The 17951-nt window shown below is 38.0% G+C and overlaps 1 protein-coding gene across 1 annotated transcript in view; it reads left to right on the forward strand.

The window, feature by feature from the left end:
* The window catches only part of bisc (biscotti), a 44666-nt gene extending 41597 nt beyond the window's left edge, over window positions 1–3069 (forward strand). Inside the window, exon 3 of the mRNA XM_067148461.2 lies at window positions 709–3069. Within this exon, the coding sequence (XP_067004562.1) occupies window positions 709–985 (277 nt within the window). The 3' untranslated portion in view covers window positions 986–3069. The remainder of the gene's footprint in view (window positions 1–708) is intronic.
* The last annotated feature ends 14882 nt before the right edge of the window (window positions 3070–17951 follow it).

Below are 17951 nucleotides of genomic sequence, written 5' to 3' on the forward strand. Positions count from 1 at the left end.
TCTGTGGACTGCCTAGAGCATGTTGAGGTCCTCCCGTGGCCAGCAAGATATCGGACCTCTCGGTCATTGAACACGTGTGGGATGACATTGGAAGGGGACTCCGTCCCAGTATCAGCCTGTGGGATCTGGAGGGTAGCTGCAACAACTGTGGACAAACTTGCTTCAGGAGAGGATCCAAAGGCTGTTTGACACCATTCTGAAATGCTAGGGACATACATTGCGGGCGGGGGGCACCCTACTGACCTGGTGTCAACATTCTTCCTGTAACTGCCAACAGCCTTGTCTCTTTCATCCCATATTGTAACCATTTCAATAAGGCACATGGTCTTTCAGCATATGTAGTTTCATTCACTTTCAACCACTCCTTCTGGGTACTTAATTTTTTTTTTTTTGTCAGGCAGTGTATTTAATTATTAATTACATTCTTTCTTTTACGTTCTTTCTTTTCCATTATTTCCCTTCCTGTATTTCATAATCTGGCATTAGTTTTGACAGACTGAAAAACTTTAAGATTAAAACTTTTAAGATTGTGTGTTAACTAAATCGAAACTGAGAAGAAAATGGCTTTCACAATACTTGTGGTCAAGGGCATTTCCTCATCCGACGTGTGAGAAGCAGTACCACAGAGTGTTGGTAACCAGTAGAGAGGAGATAATGGGTGTTATGGTAGTCTATTTCATATACTCGAGCTGTTTTTCTTCTGTCCAGGAATGGTTACTCATTTGAAACTGCTATGCTGCTGTCCATCTTCCTTGGCATGTTTGGAGCTGATCGTTTCTACCTGGGCTACCCTGCAATTGGTTTGCTGAAGTTCTGCACACTAGGCTTCATGTTCCTGGGTCAACTGATCGATATTGTACTGATTGCAACTCAAGTGGTGGGACCTGCGGATGGTTCCCACTATGTAGTTCCTCATTATGGAGCAGGCATTGAAGTAATCAGGAGTAATAATTGGACTTACAAATTACCTCAAGATGACTGGTAGAAAATGTTTTATGCTTGACTTTGGTTTACGAGTGCCTCTTGTTAATAGATTATGAATGAAGTTAGGTAATATTCTTGAAAGATGCCTGAAGCTTCCTGTTGTTTGACGGGAAACTGAGTAAGCAATAATTGATAACAGTTTTAATGTACAAGAGTGAAGAATGATTTTATTAATTATTTTAGATTACTATTATTTGTGGGTTGTGGAAGGAAGCGAATAAATTATTTTTAGGGCTGGGAATTTTCTTTTGATGAAAATCCTGCCTAAAAAATCTTTGAGGGGCATAGCAGCTCTGTATGGCTCTTATCCTTCTATCTTGGCAGCCACCATTCAAATCTCAAATGATTATTGTGATGGATTTTCATTTGAAAGACCATGTAGAATCAGGATCTACGTCTGGTTTTGAACCCTAAGTCAAAACCCAAATGAGTCTAGGGATTTCCAGAGAAACCAAAATGACAGTGAACATCAAGGAGTTCATTCAAGTCCAACTTTGGTTCAAAATTAGGAAATTATAAATTTTCCTTACTTTTATCCGAATGTACAGCATACGGAGTTGTGATCTAGAAATATTCCGGCTAAGCCCTTCTGTAGTTTGTTGGAACTTACCTGAGAAATGACAGTCCTGTAAAGACTTTCCTTAAGGGTGATATTTCTTTTTATCCTGGAAGACAATGTTCCTTATGAGGGATATATTGCAGGATGGTCATTTCTCTGCATGCAGAGAATTGATGAATTATGATATAAACTGTACACTTAAAATGAATGGTAATCTAAGCTTATGCTGAAATTTTTTGAGAGCTATACCCTCGTTTATAAGCAGCAAAGGTTTGAATCCAAAATATTAACATATTTTAAAGTAACAATAGGTGAAATATTCTAAACAGTCCACTGTCCAAAAGTATCTTGGCATGCCCTGCTATAAAATTTATTGTAGAATTTGGTTCAGCTTTCAAATATTTGTACAAAATGTTATGTTTTTAGGATGGTGTTCATTGATTGAGATGTGATTTTTAATGACAAAATATTTTTAGGAGTGGCAATTTGCTGGAGATGAAAATTATGTCTAAAACTATCAGATATCTTGCAGGACTCTTATAATTTGATAAGCACACAACTATAAATGACTGCAAGGACGTTTAGAACCTTTAAAGAAATATTTTACACCTTTTTTTTTTTTTTTTTTTTTTGGTGAAGATTTAGACAAAAACAGTGTATTCATTTTGTGTCATACACTTTGAAAAAGAACTAAAATTTTACTGAGTTCACCAATCCAGAGATGTCATTAGTTCTTCCCTAAATTATATTAACTTTCTGAAATTGGCCATGACTGTGTAATTGGAGACGAAATTCAATATTTTCAATAGTCACATAAAAACAGTGTCATATTTTCAAATGGCTGTCACCAGAGGAACTTGGAGGACCATTATACTGAGAGAAGTTAACAGAAAAGACTGCTTATCTATTCTATGGAGCTGGGATATTGTATTCAAGTAAATGTTGTCATTTGGACATCAAAGATAGAAAGTTAAAGGGGTGGATAAGAATATATAGAAAGAATAAACACAATGACAGGCAGTATAGGACAAGAGAACAACACAGAAATAGAGTATTTCCATGATTGAAATGTTTGTGTTCAACCACTGCACAGTATTTAACCATTATGGTTCCGTATAACTTCTTCTTGTTTGGGTAACTGAGAACAATATTAAAAAGATGATGCTATTTTTAGAACATGAGCATCATCTAAAAGCTCTGAAGGCTAAGCACTTTTGTATTCTATCACATTTGGACCATTGTCAACATAAAGTTAGAGAATGGCTATTATGAATGAGGAAAGATTAGATAGTTGAAAAATGAACAGTCATCACTATTTTGTTATCATAATCCTTCTCATAATTCTTGTCATATCCTGGCATACTATGCTATTATATTTCTAGCATTGGATTAAAAACTTAAGGAAGAAGTGTGAAAGCTGTTTGGAAATGTTTTTTTAATTTTTTATATGTTCTGTATATTCTAAATAGAATTGAACAGAACTTGTTTGATACTTTGAGAAGCATTAAAGCATGCTAGGAAGATCAGATCATTGAGTTTACAGTCAATCTGCCCACTTCCACTTTGTGCTGATTACTAATAACTATAATGACTTTAGACATTAACACCTCTTTCATGCAGTACGTGCCATGGTATTGTGGTTGACAGCATTATCCTGAACAACAGTGAAATGTTACAGATTTAATTCTTATAGAGATTGGATGTCATTTGTGTCCTAACGGAGCTATCTCAGGTCACTAGATTTATCAGACCCCAGAGTTCCTATATAGCAACATACCAGCATCATGGCATCTCCAGCAGTTGTTAAAATGTTAAATCTGTATAGTTTAGTTTTCACAGATAATATGCCTTTCTAGACATGTGGGGAACTCAAGTTTGAATTCCAGTAGTCTCAATACTTGCTGTTCAGTTCTACAGAATTTGGAATAATAAGTTTGTTACCTGGAACTACATAATGGGCAGTATTTTAAATTATTCGTTTTCTTGTTCCATCCTTTTCATAAACAATTTATGCATTTAAATCAAAATCTGCTATCATTCATCTTTCCTGGCACATCAGTCAGTATGTCAATAGCTAATATTGTGTGTCTAGATTCTTAGTTTCAGGAGAGTTGTCTTGTTATTATTATTATTCTGAGTCTTCTTCATGGTCTTTTTCTCAGTTTATTGGGGTAGACACTTTATATGGATTTGGCCCAATTTTACGGCTGCATGCCCTTCCTAACACCAACCCTATGTGGAGAGATGTATTCACTGTGAGGTGTATCTGTGGGGGTTGGTAGTGCGGTGTGTTGTATGTAGATGAAGAAAAGTGTATTAAGACAAACACAAACGCCCTGCCCCCGAGTCAGAGGAATTAATCATATGCAGTTAAAATCCTCAGCCTGACTGGGAATCGAATGCAAGGCCCTCAAGAACCAAAAGCCAACATGCTGACCATTCAGTCAAGAAGCCAGGCTATTAGTTTCAGAAGAGTGAAGCATTTTAAACTCAGCTTGTTGGAAAGTATGTACATTTCGTAAGCAAATCGGGTCCATCAGCTGCTTGTCTCCATTAATTTTTGTTATGTTTGTTGCATCATCAATTTGGATTTCAGTTTGATTAACTGCCATTAGTTGGGTATGAGGAAACTTGAAAATCTGATACCATTGCTAAAGGGGTTTGTTATTCCAGGAGTGAAGTAGTTAAAGTAGCTGGTACTGAGCAAGTGGCTGTGCAGTTTGGATCATGTTAGCTGTGAGCTTGCATTCTGGAGAAGTCAGTTCGAAGCCCACTGTCGTCGGCATCTCTGTAGATGCATTTCCTTGGTTTCCCATTTTCACACCAGGCAAATGCTAGGGCTGTACCTTAATTAAGGCCACGCTTGCTTCCTTCCCACTCCTAGGTCTTTCCTATCCCACCATTGCTGCAGACCTATCTGTGTCAGTGTGACATAAAGAAAATTGTAAAATAAAATTTAAAAACCACAGGTAGCTAGTCTAGTTATTTATAGAAAGATAGGAAGAAACACATAATAGGAAAAACACAATGACAGGTCAGTGTGGGAAGAGGGAACAAGAGAAAGAATATTCAAAAGGACAAGACAGTCTCCACATCAAGTTACTAAATTCTCAGAGTGAATTTCCTATTTTTGAATAGAACACACTAATCTGTGATCATGTGATCAGATCTCTTGTTGCAGCACCTACAAGTTTTGGTTGAAATCAGCTTGCTCACTATAAACGTGTGTTATATGTTCTCAATGCAACTTGCCACATATTGAATTGTTATGGATTTGTGGAGACTATATTTTGGTGAACTGCATTTTCACCCCACTCCCTGTCTTTTAAGAAAGAGGTATTATCAGTTGAACTCGATCCCCCCACATAAATAGAGGTAGCAAAGTGACGCAGAGGGACGATAAAAGTAGATTGTGTTCGAAACTGACACGAAACAGTCAGTAGCTGAACTTGGCTTCCGATACCATTAGACCAAGAATAGGAAGCAACACTAAAATTGATACACATACAGTATATTAAAACAGGGATAATCTTAAATAAAAGGGAGTTTATTCAAATGAAAAGGAAACACATAATAAAAATTGCCTTACCCTCATAATAGAGAAGAAAAGAATACAAAGGGGTACGTTACTTAGATATAACATACAGGTACATCAGAATATGTATATTTGAGCCACGTCAGGCTCTCTCTCTCTCTCTCTCTCTCTCTTTTTTTTTTTTTTTTTTTTTTTTTTGCACTATTATCAGAATGAAATATGAATACCACCAAATTAGGAAGTCATCTCTCTCGTGCAGAAAAAAGGCTATTAAAACAGGGTATAAGAGTATTCCCCTTTTATATTTTGGGTCAGTGAAGTGTCTTCCTCCTTTTTACCACATTACCACATTACCTCCCTCTTTTCTTTTTTTGGTGGCAATAATTTCCAAAGTGAAAATCTATTATCCTTCAGGCACAAAGAAAACATATTATCAAATAAGGTGAGGATAGGTGGGCAAGGCAAGGAAGTATGCATAGAATACATACATGGAGTAAACAACAAATACGAAATTTCCATGGTTACCTTCAAAATACATGAATGAAGTTAAAAGATGGCAGAGCCAAAAATAAAACTAGAGAATGGCTGGGGAAGTTAGAAACAAGAATGAAATAACAAAAGATACTGGAAATTGGACATCCAAAAAGCAATGTAGATCCAGATATCAAACTCATTCACACGAACACACATAGATACCAACACACAGAAACGTAGGCCAGAGGGACAAGCTAGTAAAGCATGTTGTAATAGTTCACAACAAGTATAATCAAAACAATCAATTGCTCGTGAATCCGGTCTGGTAAAACAAACATAGAACCAGGCCAATAGGGAAAATGTGCACCACACCAGCAACAACGTATCACACAGTCAAAACCCTCATCATCAGTTCACAGCCATACCACACACCAAGAGTGGACATGAATTGTACAGAGTGGACAAGCAAGAAAGCACCAAAGGGTGTCGGAATCAAGCAAAATATAGAATGCCCATGTGTACACAAAATAGGTCTCCACACATGTATACATACACACGAACCAATCAAACTGAGCAGAAAACAAAGCGGGATCTACACTGCCCTTGGTTTCCAGACGGAACATAAAAATTGACAGACATACGAGGATATAAGATCAATGAGAAACAAGTCTGCAATGAAATTAAAGTAGAACAAATATGTAACCCCAGAAAACAATTAAAAGCAACCATGGCAAGTCTTGGGAGGACCAAAAATAGCAAAATAATAAGTAAAGGAAAATAATTACCTGATGGATAATAAGAACAAGAAGTCTCTCAAAAGAACCGAGAGTTTCACAATACCATATTTAAAACAGTTAAATTATCTTTTGTAGGATAGAAAAGCCATGTCAGAATCCTCAGTTGCCATTTCCTTTTTTAAAACTGAACAACAATAAACAAGAGAGCAGATAAAAAGGACAAGACTAGGCAGAAATAAAGAATGGCGAATCTGAGAGCGAGGGTCGCCACCTGTCTACATAGAGATAAGTTGTTCGATAATACAATAGATCGTAAGGCGCGATACTTGTCAAAGAAGGGAAATAGTATAATGAATAGTAAGGTGTGGTTGACAATTCTTATCATCATATTATAATGTCATTCGCAATCAGTGACAAAACTATTCTGCAATTTGTCCTTGTTAAACAATAAGCTGCTTCTTTTTTTTTGCTGCTATTTGCTTTAAGACGCACCGACACAGATAGGATAGATAGGATAGGAAAGGCCTAGGAATGGGAAGGAAGCGGTTGTAGCCTTAATTAAGGTACAGCCCCAGCATTTGCCTGGTGTGAAAATGGGAAACCATGGAAAACCATCTTCAGGGCTGCCGACAGTGGGGTTCGAACCCACTATCTCCTGATTACTGGATACTGGCTGCACTTAAATGACTGCAGCTATCAAATTCGGTCAATAAGCTTTTACTCAGGTGGTTATCTCTAAAGACTTTCACTATAAATATTGATTGATGTTGAAAATGAGGTTTGCTCAGATAACACTGGATCTTAGATTATGAGAATTTCCCTGTAATTATTACTGGTACAGTCTTTAAAAAATAAATACAGCAGGCTTTTGGGCCTATGGGTGTTTCTATTTTCTAGGACAGGAGCCAACAACCTTATACTTCAGTGATCTATTAAGATGTTTTTACATATTCAAATTAAACAATTAAGCAATTGCAATCCAACATCATTTCATTTGAGAAGTCAATTAATGAATCTGCTGCAACGGGTCATCTTTATCGTGCCATCAACCGAGATTCCATAGGCAAGAAGGAAATCGGCTGCTATTCTCTTCAACAAAAAAAAAGAATTAGGAAACAGCCTCATTATCATAAGAAACAGGAAAGAAATTAAAAGACGGAGCGAGTTGCTACGCTGTTTGCTTGCATTCGGTAGAGTGAGTTCGAACCCCATTGTCGGCAGCCCTAAATGTGGTTTTCTGTGGTTTCCAGTTTCACACCAACTGAGATCTGAAAAACACCAACCAAGGCCACGGTTGCTTCTTTCCTATTCTTAGCCCTTTTCTATCGCATCGTCAGCATAAGACCTATCTGTGTCGGTGTGACATAAAGAAAACTGTAAAAAATAAATAAAAACAGGCAACGATTTTCCGTTTCTTAGCAGCAGCAGCTGCTGAAAATACAGTAATTTCCATTTTCATTTCTGCAGACCAACATCTTCATAGGAAATTTTGTGATGCATCGGAATTCATCTTCTGTTACTTCACTTATTGCTCCTAATTTTGTTTTCCAGGGCCTCTACTGTGTGTGGATGTTCTGATCGACTTTTTGTTTCACAGTTCCCCGCAAATAAAAGTAATTCATACTGAGATCTGGAAAACTAGCTGGCCATAATCCTTCGCTAATTACCTGCTCATCGAACACATTTCTAATTCCAGCCATAGAATTACATGCTGTGTGCGCTGTAGTGTCGCCTTGCTGAAAGTAGGCTTAGTCTCTCTCTTCCTCAGGCAACATGTCGAAGAAGGGATGAAATATAGTGTCTGGGTATCGTTTAGAGGTCAGTGTTTTATAAAATGTTTGGGTGCAGTTATTCTTTGCCCACTTTCGTCTTGTGAAGAATTAATGTACCCACTGAGCTGGAAACAAGCTTTGTCAGTCATGATTAAAAGGGAATGATCTAAATCTCCTTCATGCACAGATTGTAGCACCCACCAGTAGAAGTTAACATGTCAGGATCTGCAATATTTAACTTGTGCACTACAGAAACATTATAGGGAAAAAATTTAACCATCTTAAGCCCTCTCAGTACTGAGATGGGTGAGATACTACTCTTGTATGCTAAACAGCTAAGTAGTTTATGATTGATAACCTGAAGTTTGGCTCACATATCTTCAAGTTTTTAGTCAGTTAAGACCCACTTTTTTTAATGCTTTTTTTCTATTTAAGATAGTTCCAGTTGCACGCCTTTTTTTCAAACAAAGCATGGCCATATGATTTTTATAGTATAGAGCTATCCAGTAATTATCTGCAATACTTCTACGCACACCTATCATACAGTTTCATCTTTAAAATATTTGTTTCAACTATAAACACTCTTTGTTCCGTGGTGTACTTAACTATAATAGATAATTGTTACTGTGCACTTTATAAGCACAGTCATGAAATGTGTCGAGCTAAATCACATGTCCCACTAGCACAAGTACAGACCTCTACTAACGACCGAGCCTTACAGGACAGAGGATGTCTCCTGCCAGGTAGCTCTTTATTCATCCGTTGAGTGGGAGAACACAACTTTTGTGTTGGGTAAAAAAGCTGGTAACACTGATTTAATGCACAATTCCAAATGTTCAACTGATAATCGTTCGCTACCTAATTTTTAATGAAGTTCATGCATGAAAATAAGGGTTCATGAAGTGCAACATCAGAAAGTATCTGAGGAACTTGATACCTTATTCTAATGAATACAGTTACAATTTCGTGCCTGGCTTATGCCCTATTACAGTCGCAGAGATACAGTCATGATTGAAAAAAGTCATATATCAGCATAGAGTTAACAAGGATGGAACTACAAGGTTTTAAGGAAGTTGGTCTGGTGATCAACAGAAAGAAACGTGTGACAATTAACATCTCTAAAAGGAAACTAAATAATCACCCACTGTCAATTCAGTCGTCCCTAGTATATCACCTAATGAACACGTCCATTATCTTGGCATTAATTTTGCTGATACTTGTATACTTGGTATCAAAATTACTCTCAGTGATCTCAAAATAAAACTTGATCTGTTGACATCCCCACCTCCTTAACATTCAGATCAAAAGTTTCACATCTTGAATTCATTGATCTGTCCCTCTCTTATTTATACCTTTCAGACAATACTTCTAGAGAAAATATCGCAAAAATTCCTTGAAGGGAAAGTATGACAAAAGGAATGCTAAAAGAAATTCTTCAGTTACCACTAGACAGCCCTGACTCAACGATTTACACACACAGGAAAAATAATGGCCGTGGATTGTTTAGATCAAGTGTGAAGCTGTGTTACAACACCTCAATGGACTGAGATGTTTATTGAGAGCTCAAAACAAATACATCTTGAACACCTAGAAAGTCAAAACCTGAAATTAACACCATCAGGGACCTTCTCATGAAAAAGGGATAACTTCATTGACTCTAACGTGGTAAAGAATGAACTAAGAAATCGAGAGTTCAATTCCTGATGTCACTTACGACATACAGACAAAGGTGTAATTCTCTATAAGAAGGAATATACTCCTGCTAACAAATGGATTTGGGCATCATCAGACTCGATCCAGCTCCGTAAGGAAAGACGTCCTAAGGATGGCTTGTAACAATGAGTGCCAGGTAGAAGTCACGACTGTACCTGCTATCGGCGTTACCACTGTAATGTTACAGTATGTTGGGGCGAAGTCTGAATTCAGTAACAGACTTCAGGTTTAAGATTAAAATTAATAATAATAATGAAACACTTATTATAACAGAGGTACGCAGTGGAAAACGAGCCCAGAAGGATCCGGGATGCAAAAGGGTGGTAGCAGTGTGTACAGTGAAAGGAAAGATAGTTTCGATAGTAACAACAACCTTTACTTCAATAAATATATATATAGTATGAACATTACTGACCAGCGTAGTACAAAAAGAATCACATAAATAATTCAAATGGGAATTTGAGACAAATTTCACAAGTGATGTTGAGGCAAGATATTCAGTGAGTAGATTACAAAGGGTGATGAAAAGAAGTTTTAGTTTAAATAGTTGATCTAGATCCCTACATGTACAGAGACTAGTGCCAGAATTATTTTAGGGGGCCGATGACCTTCGATGTTAGGCCCCTTAAAACAACAAGCATCATCATCAGAATTATTTTAGAAAGAATAATCTCCCAGGAGAATGTGTAGAACAATGAAATAAAGAGTATGTAAGTTTCAGTAAGCAAATAACCCTATTCAACAAGATCAACTATGACATTAATCAACATAGTTAGACCTAAATTTTTACACAAATGTTTCTTAAATCTATGTACAATGAATCATACAAAATTTTAATGAGATATGGGGTAGTGTGAAAGACCTCGGGGGGGGGGGTGATGAGGGAATCTGAGAGACACGACCAGTAAAAAAGAAGTACTCATTAGATGCACAAGGAATAACTGCAAACACGCAAAGATTTGAATTATACTTTAAAGGTAGGAGCACTTCGAATGCACAGAAAAGTGTATATCCTAGCGTGCTTCAAAGATCCATAGCCCATACACACAGAATGGGATTTAGTGCTCTGTAACTTGATGACTCTCCCAACTCCCTCACCATCCGGAGAAAGATGAATGAAAAGATATGTTACATAATGTGGTCTCTATGTCTCACCTGAAGAGCACCAGCGGTCAGTTGGAGCAGAGAACCAGCTCTGTCCTATGTTATGCGCTCGCACATCTAGCGGGGAGGGAATTCATTCTAGAAGTTGTGAGACATAGAGTTGACGTCAGGAGAGCGGGGGAGTCAATTCATTGTCCAAGATGGCGCTCAGTAAGTGAAAAACAAGGCCGGCAGAAGGTAGCGTAATATGAAGTACCAGGGATATAGACGGTAAGTCCGGAGTATCACAGCACAGCGAGGTTGAGGATCTTATCCCATGTCCTTGGCTTCAGCTCTCACAGTGAAGCCATCTATAATGTAAGACATCACACCATCAGTCCATCATATGTTAACAGAAGCACTACGGGAAGTTGGATATGTCGCTCGAATGAAGAAGTTGTAGGAATAGCCAATCAAAGAAGCACAAGGCTGGTTTAACAAAAAGCCACATATTAGATCCAACAATCCATTTCAAAGTTAGCTCCACCCAGCTATATGACATCAGTAAAGAGAAGAAAGCCATCTATGAGCCAACAGCCCCTATTATAAGTAAAAGTATGAGCTTGAGGAAATTAAAGTTATCAGACTGCTGATTGGAGCCCATGGAACGATAACATCCCATTTTGTGAACATTTGTCATACCCTTGTGTAGAAATAAGAGTAAGACTTGAATAGTTATTGATTATTGTCCACTGTGTTATGTGTGTAGAATTTCCTTCCGTTGAGTGCCTTTGTTGTTGCTACAAGATGTCTTCCATGTGTGTGTCTGATAAAATAAATGAGTTTGACTATTGAGGAATTGTACCCGTGTTTTTTCGTTTTTGAAGCGTATTCCCAACATTTGGCGACTGTGACAGGATCGTTGGATAGTTATATAATTATAGAAACACATTCATAAGTAGTATCTAAAACATGGAAGTGAATATAGCAGTGAAAAAGAAATCAAGACTTGTATTACAGTGATCAATAACCAAGATCTACAATGAACTTGTTGCATTACTACAGATGATGGAGAAAGACATGGAAAGTATTAGTGCCCATATGGATCTTTTAGAAATGAAATATCATGCATTAACAGGTATGAATACTCTTTATTTTCACCAATATGATTGAGAACATGGAGCATTGCAACGTTCCTACATTTTGAAGAGTACAGCCATGGAAATGGGATATCAAACCAGCAGACAGGAAAATATCCAACACTCGCTGTTTGAAGGTATAGCCACTGGAGTATTTCTTCATTGTGTGTACACTATTTATCTCTCTAGTCTAGATAGTAGCTTTGAAGCATTAGACCAACAAGAATTTGTGGTGCCATACCTTCAATACACAAAGTTCTAGTATTGAGGAACTAACAATAGTCAGTACATTGTTTTGAGTGACATTCGAATCTTGTGGACCAATAGAAATATTAATTGGAGCTGATGTTGCAGGAAAATTGTTTACTGGAGGCAACTTAAAGAGGCTGTTCATCAACACTTCTCGGATACAGCGAGGATCAATGAGGGCGGTAGATTTGAGTGCTGTCTACCTTGGATAGAAAATCATCCTCCACTACCTAACAACTACAGTATTGCTGTAAAGAGAGTTCATTCTGCAGCTATAACAACTACAATATTGCTGTAAAGATAGTTCATTCCGCAGTTAAAAGATGAAAATCTGAAGGTTACTATGATACATATCGGTCTCTACTGGTGTGAGGATACAGGAAGGTGTAATAGAAGAGGTACCTGAAGAAACAATGGATTCTCCCTGTTATTATTTACTGCATCGTCACATTGTGAAGCAAAATTGTACCACGCCTGTTCATTCTGTATTTGATGCATCAGCATATGAAAACAAGAATCCCTGTGTTAACAGTCGTGTTACAAAGGGACTGATTCACATAGAACTACTTCCTTCAGTGTTGGCTCATTTCTGGTTGAAGAGATTTAGAGTAATGGGTGATATCCGGCATGCTTTCCTGCAGATCAGCATCTCTAAAGGGGACCGGCCATTTTTGAGATTCTTATGGACTGACCTTCAGGGTACCTTGAAGTTCTATCAACACTGTCGTGTAGTGTTTGGAGTGATATGTAGTCCATATCTTCTTGGAGCAGTAATCAGCAGACTGTACTAGACCAATGTAAAGAAGATTTGGTAGAACTGTTATCTCAGAGTTTTTATGTTAACAATTCTTGACCAGTGTAGATGATATAAACCAGTTGCAGCAGTTTCATTGACGAAGCAGTTCTATTATGAGGAGGAGAAAGTTGGAGCTTCGAGTATGGGAGTTCACAAACGCTTCTTTGCCATCAGCAAAGCCTACCACTTATGGTTGCTATGGGATAAGTCAGAAGATACCCTATACATAAATGCAGGAAAGGTGAAGTCCCTTTGTCTGGAGAAAATAAGCAAGAAAATTATTCTCTCAACAGTACATCGGATTTTTGACCCCATTGGTGTAGTTTGTAGTGTCACCTTGCTTCACAAACTTCTCTTGTAGCAGACATGGGCATCAGGTATAGGTTGGGATCAGGACATGAATGAGGACCTCAAATCACAATTCTTCATCTGGATGGGAGATTTGTCGTACTTAGAAGAAATCAAAATTCCCAGATGGCTACCGGGGTCAGATTTACTAAAAAACTGGATACTTCATATCTTCTGCAACGCAAGTAAACTCTCATATGCAGCTCTCGTATGTCAATCCTGAGGTTGGAATTATTAGCTGCAACAATAGGTTCTAGAATGTACTCTAACATTATTCATGATTTCAACATCCCTGATGTTAGGACAATATTTGGGAGTGATGTAACTACCATCTTATCATGGATTCAAAGAGAAGATCAATGGGATGTGTTCATATTCAACCGACTTAAAGAAATCAGTGAACTGACTGAAGCACAGGAATGGAGGCATCTTCCTGGCACCATGAATCCTGCAGACCTACCATCCCTTGGTGCAGCCGTTAAGAGAATCAAGATGGTGGGAAGGACATAACTGGCTAAGAGAACAACCAAGTACATGGCCCAAGGTAGATGTACAGTTTGATGAAGAGGAGATTACTCGTGGCAAGAAGAAAAGTGTTGTTTCCTCCATGCTCTCAGCTATAGTCGAATCTGATTGGTTTTTTGCCCGCTTTTCTACATTTAAGCTAAGCATACGTTTAATTCATTGGTTATATTGCTTTGTGAAGAATTGTTGAATGAAAGAACATGACATGGTAACTTGACAACAGAAGAATTAGTGGTGGCTGAGCTTGAAGTTATAAATATGGTTCAGAAACATGCTTTCTCTGGGGCGAATGACTCAAAGTTATCTAATTTAGTCCCATTTATTGATAGTAATGGAATTCTACACCTAGTGATAAAAGTCTTGCATAGAAAGGATCTAAACGGTTTATGTCAATCCGCAGTTCTGCCTAGTTCTGAGCATCCTGTTGTATTTTGCCTGATAATGGATTTACATAAAGAATCATGTCATGCAGGTCCACAGATGACCTGTAGCGAAAAATTAGCAGGTCTACTATACCTCAAGATGGAGAAGGGCAGTAATAAAAAGGCATGGGTGTGTTTGTATACTTGCGGAGCATATGGAGCAGTACATTTGGAGCTTATATCTTCCCTCTCAACTGGCAGCTTCAATTCAGAGTTTTCATTAGTAGAAGGGTCATCCATGTCTTGTCTATAGTGACAATGGTACTAAATTTTCTGGCACTGATAATGTATGTAAGAAATTGGACTGGGATGCTATTAACCTTTACAGCACTGCCAGAAGAATTAAATGGAAGATCAATCCTACAACTGCGTCCTGGTGGGGTGGTTAGCAGGAGCAGCTTATTGGAATACTGAAGAGACTACTGCGTTATGTTCTAGCCCAAAGATCAGTTAACTATAAGTAGATGCAGACAAATTTTTGTGGCTGTGAGGCCATCATCAATGCTCGTCCCCTAACTTATGTGTCTCCAAATCCCAGTGATTTGACTCCTCTAACAGCTAGTATGTTCCTACAAGAACTTGAAGAGGTAGGAGTTCCAGATTTAGATTTAGTTGAATCCACTGATCTAAATAAGAGACTTCGCTTCCGGCAAAAGCTGCAAGAAGACCTCCAGTGGAGATTTCATTCCGAATACTTGGGACAGTTTATGTTCTTAGCCAATAAACAGCAACATAGACCAATTTCAGTTGGTGAAATAGCGTTGGTGGGAAATGACAACACAAAATGTGTAGAGTGGCCTTTGGCAAGAGTTGATGAACTCCTAAAGGGAACTGATGGTGAAACCAGACTGGTCAGAGTGAAGACGTCCAGTGGCTTGCTTCTGAGACCAGTGCAGAAAATTTACCCGTTGGAACTTGACCAACAGAGTGAAAATACAGTCATTGGCAGAAGACTTTGAGAGGAAGTTGCTGAACTACCTCAAGAGGAAACCGTGACCATCACCGAAGAGACTCCCAGTAAACTGGTGGAGACAAGATCTGGAAGGACAATTCATAAGCCTCTAAAACTGAGCCTTTGATTGTGTTGTGTAAGTTATCGTTGGACTGTCCACTGCTAACTTAGGTGGGAGAAGATGTAGAAATAAGCCTAAGACTTGAATAGTATTGATTATAGTCAACTGTGTTATGTGTGTAGAATTTCTTTGCATTGAGTGCCTTTGTTGTTGGTGTTATTTAAAGATGTCTTCCATGTGTGTGTGTGTTAAAATAAATGTGTTTAACTACTGTGGAATTGTACCTGTGTTTTATCATTTTTGAAGTGCATTCCCAACACTTCGGATCTCTAAACCATTGGTAATTAATATTATCACATCCACCATTAAGGAATATTTAGCCATCTCGTGTAACCATCTCTACTGCTTTTTAAGTGGCCTATTCGTCTTGAGAGAGAATATCCAACAAATAGCTGCCCTGATTAGGGTATCTAACTGATCGGCCTCGTAATCAGTTCTCATAGAACAGTAATTACAACAGTGAATTTCATAGTTTGTCCGTGTTTAATTGTCATATTTTCTAACAAGCAGGTTATATCTGGTATGGATATCTGTTGTTGGATTTCTTGTCCTTTACTTTATTGAATTATTAAGCATTTTTACAGGCATGTTGTGGAATAGGGGTGAAGTCTGATAATCGACTACCGTACAAGTGTTTTAGCACCAAATCTGCTATAGCGTGGGTGGTGTATTCAGATGTTTTAATTTTTTCAAGAAGTCCAAAGTTTCTTTAGATATAGTCCCTCCGGCATCTGTCATCAGATCAACCACTTCCCATTTTTATATTCTGTAACTGTTTTTAAGGTCCTCACAGCATGATTCGTAGATGGCCTTTTTCTCATCACAGATGTTTTTTGGCTGGTGGCATCTGTCATCAGATCAACCACTTCCCATTTTTATATTCTGTAACTGTTTTTAAGGTCCTCGCAGCATGATTCGTAGATGGCCTTTTTCTCATCACAGATGTTTTTTGGCTGGTGGTTTTTGTCCTCAAACCTCACAGTTAGGTCGGTAAATGATAGCTGCTCCTTTAACTCAGTTGATCACTATAATGTCAGCTCAATGTGTTGATCCATCTTCAGAGAGGCATCCGACTTCTTCATAGCCATCGAGATGATGATGTAGGAATTTAATGCAGGGGGTTTGAATCAATTCTGGAAATAACTTTTCTGTCCTTAAAGCTCATGATCCACTAAAAACTTAAAGTAGCACTTCAACACTTTGGTAGACATTCCTAGATATAGTATCTTTTAGAATTTTCAGATTTAGAGTCTGTTAATTTTCGCATATGTGTGTATTAACATTTTATTATCTATTTTATAATTATACTAGCTGATGTACCAGTGCTTCACTACAAAATTCTACATTGTATACAGAATTCTAGTTAGGTAGTCTGCACATTGTGAGCAAGATTGTATTAAATTGCTTAGCTCTAACTTTACACTAGAAATGTGACGTGGAATTCACCAAACGTTTTTTCTCATATGAAGACTGGGTTAGGGCATTTTCATGTAAAGGTAGGCCCGCTTGCTTACCATCAGTCACAATCAGGTTGGGGAGTTTTCATTATAATGTCAGACACTCACTCTCCACCTGCCTTTTTACATCCTCAGAAAGACTGTCTTAGTGGTTTTCCCAATTGAAATGAACATAGGTAATTACAATGACGTCAGTAGCAATGGCACAATTAAAAGCAATGCTTTCAAATGAAATATTCAATCAAATGAAAAACCACACATTCTCTCACTGTTAACGGACAGTACTACTCTGTCGATCTAACAGTCCAAAGTTCTAGAGCTGGAATGACCAAGCCGCAGACAGTCATGATCCGTGAACTCTTTTTTCGGCAGGGGGAGTCAAATAGTGGAGAGTCCCAGGGCAAAAACTATGCCTCTTTACTAATCTGTTTCCTAGGAGTATCCCATGAGTCGGAAAATCCCCATTCACTACTCTGGCGGCGGAAAAATATATCTGACTTGGAGGCAAATTTTTCCTCCAAGCCCTCTTCACTGCTAATCTGGAATAAAATGAAAAATGTAGAATTTAATAAAAGTGAAGAGGAAGATGCTTTTCTTAAGAAATGCCTCTTTTCAGGGTTGAATTTTGAGTTATTTAGTGAATTGTAGTGCTATAATTTGGAATAGGCCTAAATTGTAATTCTAGACCAGGTCATACTACTACTACTACTACTACTACTACTACTACTACTACTACTACTACTACTAAGTGAGCCTCTGCCTCAAGTGGACACACTGCTCATTTAAAACAGCGCGTCAGAGTAGGGATCGAATAGCTGGAATACTATGATGAACCAGTATGTTACGTACTAGCAGTATCAGAAAATGTATGACCCGGAGGAATAGCATGCTAAAGAAGAAAGTTTTCTAACTCCCCAGCCATTCCCTGCCAATATTCAGTCAGGTTGTTATACTTGGTACGCAGTAGTAATCCCATCTGTCGGAGTTGAGTGGCAACATAAGAGACAAAGAACATCACAACAAACAATGGTCAATGTAATGTTATTGTTGCTCAATGTTATGCGCTTTCAGTATTATAGGCCTTT

This window comes from Anabrus simplex, chromosome 5 (genome assembly GCF_040414725.1).
Source record: "Anabrus simplex isolate iqAnaSimp1 chromosome 5, ASM4041472v1, whole genome shotgun sequence".
Lineage (NCBI taxonomy): Eukaryota > Metazoa > Arthropoda > Insecta > Orthoptera > Tettigoniidae > Anabrus > Anabrus simplex.